This window comes from Lepisosteus platostomus, chromosome 18, assembly GCF_059453375.1.
Source record: "Lepisosteus platostomus isolate fLepPlt1 chromosome 18, fLepPlt1.hap1, whole genome shotgun sequence".
Classification (NCBI taxonomy): domain Eukaryota; kingdom Metazoa; phylum Chordata; class Actinopteri; order Semionotiformes; family Lepisosteidae; genus Lepisosteus; species Lepisosteus platostomus.
Window position 1 is genome coordinate 8,109,546 of NC_142628.1, and position 14,846 is coordinate 8,124,391.

The 14,846-nt window shown below is 37.3% G+C and overlaps 2 protein-coding genes across 4 annotated transcripts; both read right to left on the bottom strand.

Annotated features, from left to right (window-relative positions):
• Positions 1–104: 104 nt before the first annotated feature.
• On the bottom strand, positions 105–6,850 carry rnf141 (ring finger protein 141). 3 transcript variants are annotated; one of them, XM_088610880.1, is made up of 6 exons: positions 6,695–6,850; positions 5,512–5,723; positions 4,845–4,953; positions 4,053–4,234; positions 3,430–3,537; positions 105–2,905 (listed from the first exon to the last, which is right to left on the bottom strand). In XM_088610880.1, exons 2-6 carry the CDS (start codon positions 5,706–5,708, stop codon positions 2,755–2,757), a joined length of 747 nt encoding a protein of 248 aa, XP_088467006.1. In that variant the 5' UTR covers positions 5,709–5,723; positions 6,695–6,850; the 3' UTR covers positions 105–2,754. The 3 variants fall into 3 exon arrangements, with proteins under 3 accessions (XP_088467006.1, XP_088467005.1, XP_088467007.1); XM_088610879.1 differs by having other exon boundaries at positions 5,512–5,726; XM_088610881.1 differs by having other exon boundaries at positions 5,512–5,685; positions 6,695–6,844.
• A 1,471-nt stretch (positions 6,851–8,321) lies between these two features.
• Positions 8,322–13,045, bottom strand: LOC148645582 (lymphatic vessel endothelial hyaluronic acid receptor 1-like). Its single transcript, XM_088610878.1, has 6 exons — positions 12,820–13,045; positions 11,921–12,083; positions 10,516–10,655; positions 9,685–9,933; positions 9,328–9,406; positions 8,322–8,918 (listed from the first exon to the last, which is right to left on the bottom strand). Exons 1-6 carry the CDS (start codon positions 12,899–12,901, stop codon positions 8,738–8,740), a joined length of 894 nt encoding a protein of 297 aa, XP_088467004.1. The 5' UTR covers positions 12,902–13,045; the 3' UTR covers positions 8,322–8,737.
• Positions 13,046–14,846: the final 1,801 nt, after the last annotated feature.

A 14,846-nucleotide genomic window follows, 5' to 3' on the forward strand; every position in this document is an offset into this window, starting at 1 on the left:
TTTTGGGGTAGAGGAGTATTTCCACTGGAAACAGGCTGATTCAAATCTCAAACATTTTCCTCCGATATACTGTACTAACACTCTCCAGCTTATCAAAGTATGCATTTGTGAATCAATTAATTTTAATGATATTTTGATATTTTTTATAATTTCCAGTTTTTAAATTGTTTCCATTTTGGAAATATCTCATCTTCCAGACCCCTCTGAGGGTAAACATATTTAAGACCAAAGCAAACGTCTTGGAATAGGTATAACCAGGATAAGGAATACTGTAACTAGATTCTATGACGCAAGAGGAAGGCCTAATTCCACACAACAAATTTCATTGAAATGAAAGACAAACAGTGAAGTGTAATTTTGTGCTACTGTATGTTTTACTCTTCATTTATTTAAAAAAAGTATTTTTACCTTCTAATAGAAATAGTTTTGCAAAGTATTAAAACTGCAACAAATGAAACTTTCCAATTCTGATTTTGTAATTCCTCTCGGTTTATAATGGAAGTATCACATTAATAATTTTACACACTACTGACCATCCTATAATTTTTAAACATCAAGAAAAATATTAGCTTTAGTGTCATGTATTACCGAGTGTCAAAAAAGGCTTTAAAAATACAGTAACTTGTTTAAAAACATGAAAAAAGTGCAGAAAATCACATTTTATCAGTTGCATTCTTCTGGTTACTACAGCATACAATGTGAACCCAAAATTATTTTAAAAAGAACCTAAATTCATTTTTAAAAGAACATAAGTAATTTATGAAGTACAGGGAGTTTCAACTCACAAATCACAAGTATTTAAACTACTACAGTATGTGTTTAAAGCCACAATTGGGTATAATCAAGATTTGCCTGTATTACAAATACTTTTGAGATTTTGGAATTCTGAAGTGAACACTCAGTCCTACTGAAGCTTTCCCATTGACCACTAATTACAATCAGTGATTAGTTTACCTAAAGAAATGTGAAATTTCTTTTCTACCTCTGGTGTGAAATGTTTCATTGTATAGGATCATAAATGAAGTTTCCACATAAAACTCTATCAAATCTGCCTCAAGACAGTCCCCACATCAGGATAATCTACTTCAGTCCATACATCAAAAGAAACATTAACTGGTATTGACTTCAGTTTATTGGATTATATCTAAGAAGTAAGACATGGTTCCATCTGTACTTTAAGACATTTGTTTTGTATTGCAAAATGCTCACTTTCAGAAGTGTTTCTAGTCTTTGGTAAATTACAAAGAAATTATACCACAAGCCTTTTCTACTTTAAAATGCACTGCAAGCCAAAAAATTTAAAAAAATCCTTACTTTATATCCACAACCTAATAGGATCAATATTGATTGATATTATTCAAACAATAAATGTACATAAATAAAATATATATATTGAGTATATGGCAATATATATTAATAAAAAGACCACGAACAATTATAAAATTAGTAATATGCACTTTTTCCATAAACAGATATTAAGGTTCCTGTAATTATCTCAAGGTGCTTCAATTGCATTTATCAATTGTTTTCAGGACTGGATTTTGAAATACATGCAGTAGTTAGGAATTTTCTGAGCTGAACTTCTGTAGATAATTTAGGAAAAGTGCCCAGATTGCAACACATTCTTTTGACATGTCATGGAATTAATATGACTGCTACACTGACAGATGATCAAGAGCAACAAGAGAAACATCAAAGCCAGCTTTTTTAAAACAAAGCACAGCATAAGATCACTGGATCATATAAAACCGGTTTACAAGCACTTCTGACTTGATTTTAGATTTTTTTAGTTCTTTGTTATTTTTTAATATTAGGTGTGTTAAAGTTTAACTCTTTTCTCTGACAAATGTTTTGATTGGATCCATCAACACTACAGAATTTCACTTTGTTCTGTGTCAAAAGCTGGTGTAATAGCAGGGCTCATTTTAATATGCAAATTGAGTTTTCTTTAAAGATTCCTTTTAAATGAAAGAAGACTACAGCAGAGTTTATCAATGAAGGTTGACATAATTAATTCCATACACCAAAAACTTTGAATCAAATGTACATTTATCACCACTCATGACGGTTATGATACTTCATCCCTGAGTGTGACTGGAGCAGACTAATGTTGCCTGTAACTCAAGACTGCATCTTAAGTGTTGGAGTACCCTGCATTTTTAACTTTAAAAGCTCCTTTCTGATTGATGTGAGAAGTTGATGAAAACAAGCCTCTGCATAGGGAGATGTTTTAAGGTTATGAAATGAAACCAGGAAGATAAGAACTCCATTGCAAGTTCATGTCATACAATACCACAGAAAAAAATAATGTTAAATAAACCACCTCACCATCAGACATCAGTGTGCTAGAAAATGGTATCAAAATAAAAATGTACTGCAACTTGATTTAATTTCTAGGTTAGCAATAATAGTGACACAGCCAAATGGAATTCCTGTCATTGCTGATGGATTATCCAACCCACATTAATTCTTTAATTCACATTTTGATAGCTTATAAATATAAATGGAAAAAAAGACTTCCCAATACTAACAGGATGTACGAGAACCCACCAAAGGATAGTCTTAAAACTACACCACACAGTAATTTTTCCGGATGCATCAGTAGAATGCTTTTCAGTGCGCTGGTCAACACTGAAAATCAGTAAGCCAGGTTTTCTTCATCCTTAACCAGCAGCAGGCCATCACATGAAACTAGTTTTGAGTCATTTTAATGTTCTGCCTATGCGTTATACTCTGCAGGGTGGCGCGGTGAGGTCAAGGCCTGTGAGGATGGCCTGCCTCATCGGCTAAGTTGAGGATATAGCTTGCTATATCTTCCTCTGTTGGAGCATCAGACATGACCCAGGACTCGTTGGCTGCAGTCACCTGCAAGCGGCAGATGGGGCAGTTTCGATTGCGATCGCTCCTGTTGAAACAAACATTACCGTTGTTTCTCCATGGATTTATTTTATAGTGCTTCTAAAAAACAGTTCTCAACATATGCCTTCCTTGAGCATAGAAAGACAATATATGCAAGCACCCCTATTACGAATTCATTTGGCTTGTATATCCTTTATATCCTGAGTGTATAAATAGGTACCCAATTGGCATGTAAAAGAATTTCCAGATTTTTACATACCAATTGGGTACCCATTTATACACTGCTGGAGCAATCTGGGTACTTAATGGCAGTAAATCTAGCTTTATTTTATTCCACTTTTGGTCATCAACTCATATTTGACCAAACATTTAAAAAATGTAAAAGCATAAAACATTAGATTTCTTTAGAAAAAGCTAAATGTGGGCTTTTTTTCCAAATTACTTTAACCACTCATATCTATATATCGATCTTCCATGCTTTAGAGAAGAATCAAGTCATAGAACGCAACAATTACAAGCGCTGGCTTCAGGGAGAAGCTATTTGTGCTGCCACTCATTAAGAGTACTTACCATTTATCAATGCATTTCTGGCAGAAGCTGTGAGCACATGGCAGTATGAGGTCAGCTTTGCCATCCATACAGATACAACATTCCTCTTCATCAGTCAGCTGCTTCACCCTGGGGTGGTTCAGTTATTCATGAGTTTAAAGTTTCTTTAAATAATACTGTTTTAAATAATACTGCAACACCCTAAAACTCTCCTGTTAGAAATCATGCCTTGTTTATAGCTGTATACCAGGATTAAAATGGATTATATCTACTCCTGAAGACCATATACTAAGTAAAACAAAAAATCTCTAATTCAACAGTTGAATAAACAATTCTCAGGTAGGAAACTCTCTCTTTAGATGTGAAAACAAGAGTAGTGAAATTGCTTCAGTGTATAATTACCACAAAATCCTCTTGGTGAGAGGATTATACTCAGACTAGAGAGACAGTATTCTTAAGAACATAAGAACAGTCTGCAAACAAGCAGGGAAAACTAAACTACCATGTTGTGTGTTTGGTACTTAAGTAGCTAAGAGAATTTACAGATTTGTGTAGTCATTCCTTAAAGATATACAGAGTGTGGCCCTCAGTAACCAAGCTTGAAAACAGTATCCCTTCAGACCAAGGCGAGATGCAGGAATTACCTGCCCATCCACATGCTGGCCTGGCATGATGTCTCTGAAGACTCTTCTCCAGAGGCTCCTGCACAGCCCCCTTCTGCATCTAGCACCTCAGCTGCCTGGCTGGTGATATCCTTGTACAGCTGAATGAACTGGTACAAGTTCATTATCCTGGTGGCTTCCACAATCCCTGTGACTTTGTTTATCTAAAATAATACAGAATTGAATAAAAAGAAAGGTCTATGGACATGAACAGATATATACAACTGTAATGATTAGCCATTTCTCTTTGCACATCTAAAGGCAATTCACATAGAACATGTGTAAGGCAAAAAACACCACACCAGAAAAACACCTCCATCCCATTTACTTTTCCAAACACAATTACAAAAGCAAATCTATTAAAATATACATTCCTGATTATACAGTATATAAAATACAATCGAAGGTCCTTCTTGACTTTCGTCCAAGTATAACAATTTTCCTTTGACACCGTTGGGTTTTTTACTGTAGCAAGATGATACATGTTTGTTGCTCAAGGGTACAGCAGCAGCTGGGATTGAAAAACGCAATCTTCCATTTACCAGTCCAGAGGGCTTTTGTAACCATTTATCTGCTGTTAACATGCTTTTTTATTTTTTTGATATTTTCTCTTTAACTTCAGTTGTATTTAATGGAGGCGCTATTTAAAATAAAGTGTGACTGATTGATACTGTGCAGCACTCAGAATATTGAATATAACAGGGAATAAAACAAGCACCACTACAGTTTGCATGTCACTATTATTGCTGAAGAAGACTTTTAAAACATTCTCACCTTTGTGCAAACTACTCGCACAGCAACTTTCCAAAATGCAGACGAGTCAGAGCCAGGCTGGACTTCGAATAATAGATGCTTCTGCTGGCCAGCTCCCAGTTTTGTAGTTCTAAAGAATGCAAAACAAATCCCATGATAATTACAAATGCTGCAAACATTTCCCATAACTGCCCACATAGTTTCCTAACCTTATTGCTTAAAAAATCTTTGCCGCAAGTGTACCGTATTTTAAAATTCAATTTCAATAAATATTCTAAAAAATATGAACATGTGAACTGAACAAAGATTAAACAATATTATATAATTGAACAAAAAACTTTCAATTCAGATATTTTCAAAATAATTTAAAAATGCATTATTTCACTCTAACGGCTTTTTTTGTAATACTGCTGGAATTTTTGTTTTATTTTGCAGGCTATTTCAGAATCACCTGTCTAAGCAACAGAACATAGTCTTCTCCATCTCTGTGCTCTTAAATTTCTGGTTACCAGATAAAAAGTGTTTGAGTGTTTCCAATGACATTTATTTCATACATTTTGATTTGTTACCAACATTCTACTGTGGCACTCCAATTAAACTGGGGCATGCTTTCAGTCACAATGTCACTTCAAAGGCCAGGATAGACTGTTCTTACGGCAGCCCAGGAAATGGAAGAAGTGAGCCTTACACTTCATTGAGTTCTGCCACTCTCCCCAGGAATTCCTCATAGGTAAGAAAGCCACTCTCTCGCACCAGGGCTGCATGCTTCACCACCTTCTCCGGAAGCTTGTTGATGACCATCTGGGTCTGGCTAGAGATCTGTTGACCCATGCTCTTCCGAATCAAGTCCTGACGCCAGATTCTTTGGAGGAAGTTAGGTCTCATTCATTAGCGACATTTCTGCTAAAGAAACATGTTCTCATTAAAGTTAACTTACTCTCACATCAGGTAAGCGGAGTATCTCTCACATTATTTAAGCACCAAACAAACGACACCTGCTCTGGTACTCTGGCACTGCCAGGAACTGCTGAAACACTGTTAAAGTTACGGTTGAATGAAATTGATGGCATTCATTCCTCAATATAAGAAACAGTAAAAGTATTAAAAAAACAGCCAATAGCTATTTAAATTGCTGATGTTGATGTTAGTAATGATGTCATTACTATTCAAAAACAAGTTGTATCTACTTTATATTTAGAAATTGCACTTTTTGACATTGGAGACTTTTCAGGACAGTGTTGAACCCATGTAACTAACATCTATGAATTGAAATGACACCCCCGCCATCTCGGTGTCCTTATATAACTACACAAATACCCAACCCTATCCTTCACAAAATTGAAACTGACAAAAACTGCCTATTTGACACACATCTGTTATCAACATTGCGAAGAATACAGATCCATTAGTTATAACGTCTCAATTTTATTACACAATGTTACCTTTCATTTTCCTGTCACAATTTGGATTTCTAAGACAAGCAAATTTAAATGATATTGAAAAGTATCATTAAAGCTGCTTGAAGTCCAAGTCCAAATAGCTTTTTGTCCATGAATACTAAAAAATATTCGTATTTTTTAAAATCAAATTGTAAACAAATAAGCGATAAAGGCCATACCAACCACATCACATACAGCCTTACGCAACTGCGATCTAACTACCAAGACATAGTACACATATAATCAAACACGTAATTCAGACTACTCCGTAAAATCACACTAATCATAGATCGTCTTTGAGTGTATTTTAATTTTATTTGTAAACATATAGGTAGGAAAAATATATACGTGCACAAAAAACGATAATGGAGACTTTCATGTTAAACGTATTATATTGCACATTAACCCAAATTCTGTATAGCTTTTCCTTACCAATCAAACATTTCATTTTTAAGCAGTTATTAACACCAGTTGTAATTTTGAGTATTCGAAAGAGAAACAGAATAGTCCACAGAAGTCGCAGCTCACTTCATAGGGTATAGAAAACAGTGTCGCTATCTGATGACGTTAAAGACACGTCACTAGGAAACACCCTTTGATTGCTGAGGTTTATTCCGTGGATATATTTCAGCAGAAAAGTCTGTAGTGGGGATAGGATATTAAATTGGTATTTACTTCCAATGTAATAAAGTTACGAATGCATATGAAAAATTGGTGGATTTAATTTGCCCATGGGAGCACCTGTTGTGTGACAGCGTTTCCATTGTTAATCCCACAATATTGTACCTGCTCTTCGTGTTTGTGCACTGGTACAGAGATTAGGGCGGGAATTGTGTGCGATTCGGAGTGGTTGCTTTCCATGTTAATTTGTTTCGTGGAGGACCACTGATCTAAACGACACAGATTAATGATGTGATTCCGAGGATCTGTACATGTGTTTGAACGCCATTAATTTGCCTCAAGGGGGCGCTGCGAAGCCAACTTCAGCCTTTCTGTTGCTGGCTTCAGCTTTTCTTCCTCAGTTTAACAGAGGCTTGTGAACGTTACCGTATTATTTGTCAAATCATTGGTATATTAAACTCTTCAACTACATTCTGTCATCACATTATTCTAGTATGGGCTATCTGGGCCTCGTATTTTGTATGTCACGGACATTGTGTCACAGAATGGAAAGAATTGAGTGTTGGGTGCCGGGTGGTGGTGACTGGATGTTCATTGAATTGATGCACCATTTGCACCTTGGTGCTGATTCAGTTTCATGCCCTATTCTTTGACCTCGGCCAGATTTGGACAGCCGGTTCCTGAAGGAGCACTTAAAGCTTCCTCTCCCCAGGGGGAAGAATCAAGAGCCTTTTGTTTAGAAAGCATAAAAAAGCCCCAGTCAGGTACAGAGACACCTATGGGGGAAAAGGGAAGTTTCGTAGGAACCATCGTGGCAGAGTCAGACGCCAGGGTCCAGGAGCAGCGGAGGAAGACCCCAGCACTCCTTACCCTGCTCAACAAATTTGCACAGGCAGCACCCTCGGATGTCCCATAGCCCTCGTGAGGCTGGAGGAGGAATCCCAGACTGTCTTCTCACACTGTCAGAGGGGAAGGGAAACTGTTGTCTGCGCATGATGCTGTGTAACCCGTACAGCCGCTTGGAGTGTTTTTGGAGTTTTTGAGTCCCTTGCTGTCCTCCCTGGAAGGCGCAGGTATGAAACAGTCCCAAACTGGAGACCACTGACAGGCTCACTGACAGTTTTATTGCTCTTGACATTACAGTGGGGCACGCTAGACACAGAGCAGGGAATGGTGGGAAGGCAGAGAGTGCTCATATTCATTGTGATTGTACTGTATGTTAAAGCAAAAGAGATGGAAAGTTTGGAAAATGGAAAACTCTTCCCATTGCCAGACCAAGCAGTCACTTCCAGAGGCAGAAAGTGGTTTTTCGTTTTACAATAAAAGGTCCATCATCAAAATTGTGCAAAGCTGACAATTTTTCCTGCTTTCCTGTTTTGAAAGACTTTTAACTTCCTAGCTTATCTTGAAACAGTAACTCACTTTGCAAAATTTGCACTAGATGTTTATGTTTTTTTATTTTTTAATTACAAATATATTCAAAGTAAGCAAAAATAGCCAGTGCCTGTATGTATATTTGATCATTATAAAAGTCCTCAAAGAACCTTTGCACTCTGTTTTGTAGTGTTACATACACCTGAACTGAAATGGAAATGTTTGCTTCAGTTAAAGAAGTTAAAATGGCATAAAATATGCATCCTATTTTAACCCTAGAAATCCACATTAATACAGTTACCTTTAAACATGTTAAATGTCTAAACACATATATGTACAGTAAATGAAGAAACTAAGTACAATGTAGAAAAGGATATTTCAGGTTGCTGTTTCTAATGTAGTTATGCCTGTTTTAGGCAAGCAAAAAGATCAACATCTCTTTTCTCCAGCTTTTATCATTCCATCAAAAAGTTGTTCTTCTTATTGTGCTTTTGCTTCAGGCTCCACCTCCAAATGTAAGTCTTGGGAATTTTTTCTGCTCTTGTCTAGATCAGTTTCTAGCTGGTTTTCTTGGTGCTCTTCGTTGTTTTGTTTCCATACTTCAGTTTCAATATTTTCCTTCGGAGGTTCCTTGTTTGAAAATGGATGCACATTTTTATGCCTTCAAAATGAAAGCAAAAACATCCAGCAATTTAGAATGTGATAAAACAGTATATATCATAAACAGTTGTCTTCTGATGAAACACATAAAATACATAAAGGTCTCATTCAGTTAGTCAGTGCATAGTGTACTGTTTTGGAAGGGGTATTTTAAGCAAGCTGGAAAGAGTGAATACCCTCTAGTCAATCAATACTCTCCTTATTCTGTATTCTATTCTATATTACTAATCAAATTATTACATTTTTACACAGCTTTTTATACATCTACTATTGAAACTCTGTGAATACTAAGGAAAAAGTTTGTTACGTAAACAAATATGTCAATATCTTTTAAAAGGTCTAACAAAATATTCTTCGGCTGACATATGTATCATTGTAGGAATGTTTAAAAATGATTCCAACACACTCACCTTCTGCAATACCATACCCCACCAGCAGCAGCTGTGAGAAGCAGTATCCCCGCGATGACAAACAGTGCTAACGGTAACGCTGTGAGGGAGAACACATATGTACAGTCATTCATTTTCCTATTGAATTAAAGTTTAAAAATACTACAGCTTAGAGAAAGTTACTTAGATGCAATGGTGTGTATTAAGAAATATATGATTCTAACAACAGTTAAATAAAATATCATTAATTATACACCAGACAGTTATAGGAATGGTAAAACAAGCAGGAATATATTGTCCAGGTATTAAACTGATGATTTCTCCTGGCTGACCATAAAACTGTGGTTTCTTAAATAAGTAACATACAGGACCTCAGACCTGTGAACGGTGATTGTAAGAGCCCCTGGGAGAGAGGATCTGAAGAGACAGTTGTAGAACGAAGCGTTGAAGACGACGTTGTGGTCAGGAATGGTGACTGTGTCTCTGGTGGAGTAGAAGACCTTGGACCTTTCAAGGACACTGATGTCATCGAGGGCAGCTGGGCAGTCAGGGATCTTGTCTCTCTGGCTGTCGGTCCAGCGGTCACCGAGGTTTGGGTGGTGACACTTGTCACATTTATCAATGGATCTGTGGAACACAATTCTGGTAGTTTTAGATAAGTTCAATTCAATTTTATTTTTATAAAGCGCCTTTCACAACAAGGTAGCCCCAAGGTGCCATCGTGACTACATAAGTCATGGAGCTTGTCTGTTATTATGCATTTGCAGCATTATCAAAACAGCCCTCTTTCTATGACATTTCTGTTACTGTTTATTACAGAAGTGTTTTTTTTTTCATGTCTTAGCAGTGTTTTCCATTTGATCCTTTTTTTTAAATTTTAACTTGACCAATAACCTGTACTAATCATTTGTTCAGCACCCTCAGAGGAGACTTTAGGAAGTCAATGCAGGATGTTTTCATTCTTTTCTTTTCCTCTCACATTTGTGCGGCTGTTGACAGAATTCCAATTGACATGTAAGGTCAGCGCTGTCTTTTTTTCCACCATTCAGAGCACATTGTCATTGCATCACATTCTTAAAAAGACTGCGCTCTCAAAACAAAGCTGTTAACACGGTACAATATGCCTCTGTTTGATTTGAGAAGGCTGAGGTAGATGCATCAAACATCCCTAGTGAATATGAAAAGAAAGCAAAAAGATTTGTTTAATACCAGATGAATTGAAGCAGAAGACATCAAATTTGCTTGAATGCTCTGCACGCCACACTACAAGCCCAGTGCTATTTTTACCACACTTGTCAAGGCTCTTGATTCGGGGAATCACTGCTATCTGCTCATCCACCCATCCATACCTGCAAGAAAAGTTACACAAATGTAATTTTTAGTTAAGTTGTTTTCCTCTCACCAAACTAGTTTGAAATGGTGGTTCACAAACCTCTTTTGATTTTTGTCCAGCTTAGTTCACAGGGTAGTTTATTTCAATTTTCTGTTTGGGGTATAAATTTAAATTTGTTTTCAGCTCTTAAAACATTGAATGTGATTTGGAATGGGTATCAACCCTGTACCATTTTCTGGGTTTCAGAACTCCCCAAATCCATGTTGGTTGGCTGAAATGTAATCATATGAACCTCTGCAGAAGAAAAAAATGCTCACAATGGGAGTGTTTGATATATCTCATTTCTACATGTGTCTGTTGATCATACATTAGTCAACTAATAGAAGCTGATTAGTTAGAAATATATAAACAAGATAAGGACTGCTTAATTTTCTGCATGCTGTAGTTGTTGTGAACAACGCACATGAAGTACGGTATTTTTTAAATTCAGGACTGAGTTTAGTAACAAGTAAATTAAAAAAACCTAAGCAAGCAGATCAATGGAAGGCATTCATGAGGCCTGGTGTTTTAGAATGGACAACAAAACACTGCAGACACACCAGTTTCCCAGGGCCAGAGCTGGGAACCACTGCAGAAAAAAAGTCACAGTTACATCCATGCCCCTAGATGTACTCCATTTCAGTTTTTGTATCATACCTTGGAAACCTGCAATATTTGGCAAAGCTGAAACACATTTATTTTGGTTGACGTGGAAAACAACGTGAAGGATCAGACAGGAGTACAGGGCAGCCCAGGAAATGATCCAATCCAATTAGCTAGAAAAGCCAACGTACTTGTACAACATACAGCATACTGTACAAGTCCTTCCCAGAAGACAAATGTCTCAAATGGATTCACTTCTTGTCCGAGTTGATCTGCATGACACAGATGGTGCAGGGTTAAGCCTGGTCACATCCTTCGCCCTCTTGTGACCGGGCCCTTATGCCTAATGTGGTGTCGAGCTGGGAGTAGAGAGACCGGGCTCCCTCAGCTCCCAGCAAATCACCTGCACCTTTTCTGCTCCTGCCAGTGAGGGACGTGCCTGTTCTCCAATCAGCACTGAACCTCATCAGCACCCCTGCAGAATTCGCCCTCTCCACAGACCAGGAGTCAACAAGGGCTGGGCCGGACTTCTGCTTGAAGTACAAATTGATTTAAAAAGTGAAAGCTTTTGACACTCATTTTTTTGGCATGGTAGAAAGAAAAATATCACACCACCAGTAAACAGAATATATCACACACCTGCATGTTTCCAAGCCATTCTGCCGAGCTTTTGAAACCTGAGACTTCGTAGCTATGGTTACTCCTAACGATTCACAAGCACTTCTAGCTTCAGTGACATTAAAAGAATATTGTCCAACTGAGTACAAATAAACTCCTAAAATGCTAGGAGTCATTTGGACACCTGCAAAATACAAAAGACAAGCAAATTAGAAAACTAAGTGAATCTGCAAATAAAAATTTAAGCCAACTTGTATTTACTGTGTCATATCTTCATTAGACATTGCTTGATTGAACATAAATATAAATAATATTGTAAGAGAACTGGAGGTGCAGTTATCAAATGTTGGAGTTCAAGGTCAAAATTAATGTTCAGATCCTCAGTCAAATTAGGCTGTTACCTAACTAGACACCATGTGTATACCTTAAAACCCCTTTATCCAGAGACAGGGCTGCCACATGTTCATGGAATGCCTTTTCTAAAAAGTGGCACTAATTATTATAGGCATTGTATAATGACTTGACTTGCAACAATATTGATTAAAACATCGAAACACACTTTACTCATAACAGACGTAACCTAAAGCTTTGCCCACTAAATCATTTTTTTTATTTTCAACAGTCTTGTAATGATTAAGATATTATGTATCCACTTCACTGATCAAAGTAAATTTATGGTGAAGTGAATGTACTCTGGAAAAACATAAATACTATGTACAGAAGAAGGCAGGTTTCTGAGATCCTGACAGAATTGATCATTTTATGCAAAAACAAATATATTGTATATTGGTGCTGTAATTCATCTATGATAACGTACTGGAACTGTTTAAAATTCAAAAGGAAAAATAGCAATGAAAAAGCCAGCCGCAAATATGAAATGGAAAACTGACAGCAACAAAATAGTTAAAGAGTTGTCTTACCATCCTTTGTAATGGGATTCTGAAGCAGGGCTGACATGGCCAAAGTCAAAGAGAGACATGAGATCAGACAAAGCTTCGCCATGGCTCTTCACCATGAAGAGTGCACTGCTTAGGATGCACCGTGCTCAGCAATAGGATACATTGTGAAGCCCCGAGGTGGCATGACTGGGTCACAGCCCTCTCCAGGATGGGCTATGCAGGGGGCTCTGTGCTGCACAAATGAGGACCCATATCACACATGACGACAAGGACGTTGGATTAGGAAACAGGAAGCAGGAAACAGGAAGAACACGTGAAATACTGTTCAGACACTGATAAAAGTGAGCATGGACACATAGAAAAGGTTGCCCATAGAATCACCATGCCCAGACTGTCTGGCAGTTAATATTTTCCGAATCAAGTCGAATGGTCCATTCCTTCATGACACCGAGTGCACGGATAACATAAACTCAGCTGCACATAGCTGAGTAAATAGGAAAGATGAGGAAATAAAAAAGAAAATAATGGTTTATCCTGCAAGGTGGAAACAGCAGCCTGCTCTCCATCCTCCACTGCATAAGGAATAATGGAATCTAATCAATATGGATTCATCTCCTCAGATGCCTGCAGGACCATTCTCTGGAAATATGTCTGATTCACTTGTCTGATTCGTTTGTCATTATTACAAAGATCATATTCAAAGGTATCAACAGATTTCAGACTACATTTTAATTTTTTTTTCAAATGGAGACTCTTCAATAGGTCGAGGGTTGACCCACACTCGTCCTGGAGAGCAACAGTCCACCAAGTCTCCTTGGTCACCATTAAATCATCACATTGTGAACGTGTGAAACGTGTGAAGTCTGATCCCTTTAGTCAGCCAGTTGGTTCAATTAAATCAGAGATGTCTAGCTGTGGTCCTTGTGTTACTTTCATTTCAAATGATTTCTAATCTGCTTATTTGAATCAATCTCCCGTGTAAGGGGTTAAAACATAATTATTTACAATTTCTTTATAAGTATGACCCATAAACCTGTAGGAACTGTACAGACATCAAAAGAAAGATACTATGGCAGTTTGGGTTTAGGTTGAAGCAGGATAATCAAGTTATACTTCTTTCCTTACATTTGGATGGTACTTCATCCCAAAAGATAACAACGTGCCTCATAGGAGGACCCCACGTCACCCTCCAATGAAGTACCCACCCGAATGACACATGGCACTGGGTCTCTGTTTAACATCTTATCAGAAATCAGCACATCTTACAGCACAGTGTCTCCTGTCACCTTACTGTGCATTTCAGTGAACCTTCTGGCGCAGAGGGACACAGTGTGGTGGGGTATACAGTAATATGAGAGATAAGCAATATATAAAAAGAAGAAGACACTAGGCCTGATAAATGATGTTTAAGGAACAGAACTAGTTGTCAGTCTGTAGATGAGATGTGAATGGTTAACGAATGAATTGTGTGGAGGAATGAGATGTAATGTCATGCAGAATGCAGAGAACCAGGATCTAAAGAAACTGATTGAAAACGTTTTTTGAAAAAAGAAAATTAAAAGTTCTTGTTATTTTGAATATTTTTCATGTGAAACAGTTTACATGTACAGCAACTGCTCTATATATCTATTCATTGTCTAACCTCTTTATTCAGTACAGGGCTGCAGGAGAGCTGAAAGCTCAGAAAGCAACAAGCGAGAGGCAGGATGCATCCTGGATGGGAAGCCTGCCCATTGCAGGGCTCACACAGACCCAACTGCACTCTATTTAAAAAAAAAACAAAAAAAGTGAAAAAAGTTGAAGAACTGGACACGGAGAAAATGTAATAAATGCAGGGGAGAAAAAAAACACCTAATTCTAAAGCGGTAAAAAAAAAACATTATGAAGAAAAAACGATTATAAATCATTACAATTTTAAAGAATTGACTATTCTGCCCCAATTACTTTTTAGATCTTACTTAGTCAATTGACTCCTTCTACAATTGCAAAAAACATGTACACAAAGGTTTCTGCCTATATGAAGACTTTTCTGCCAATTAAACACTCCC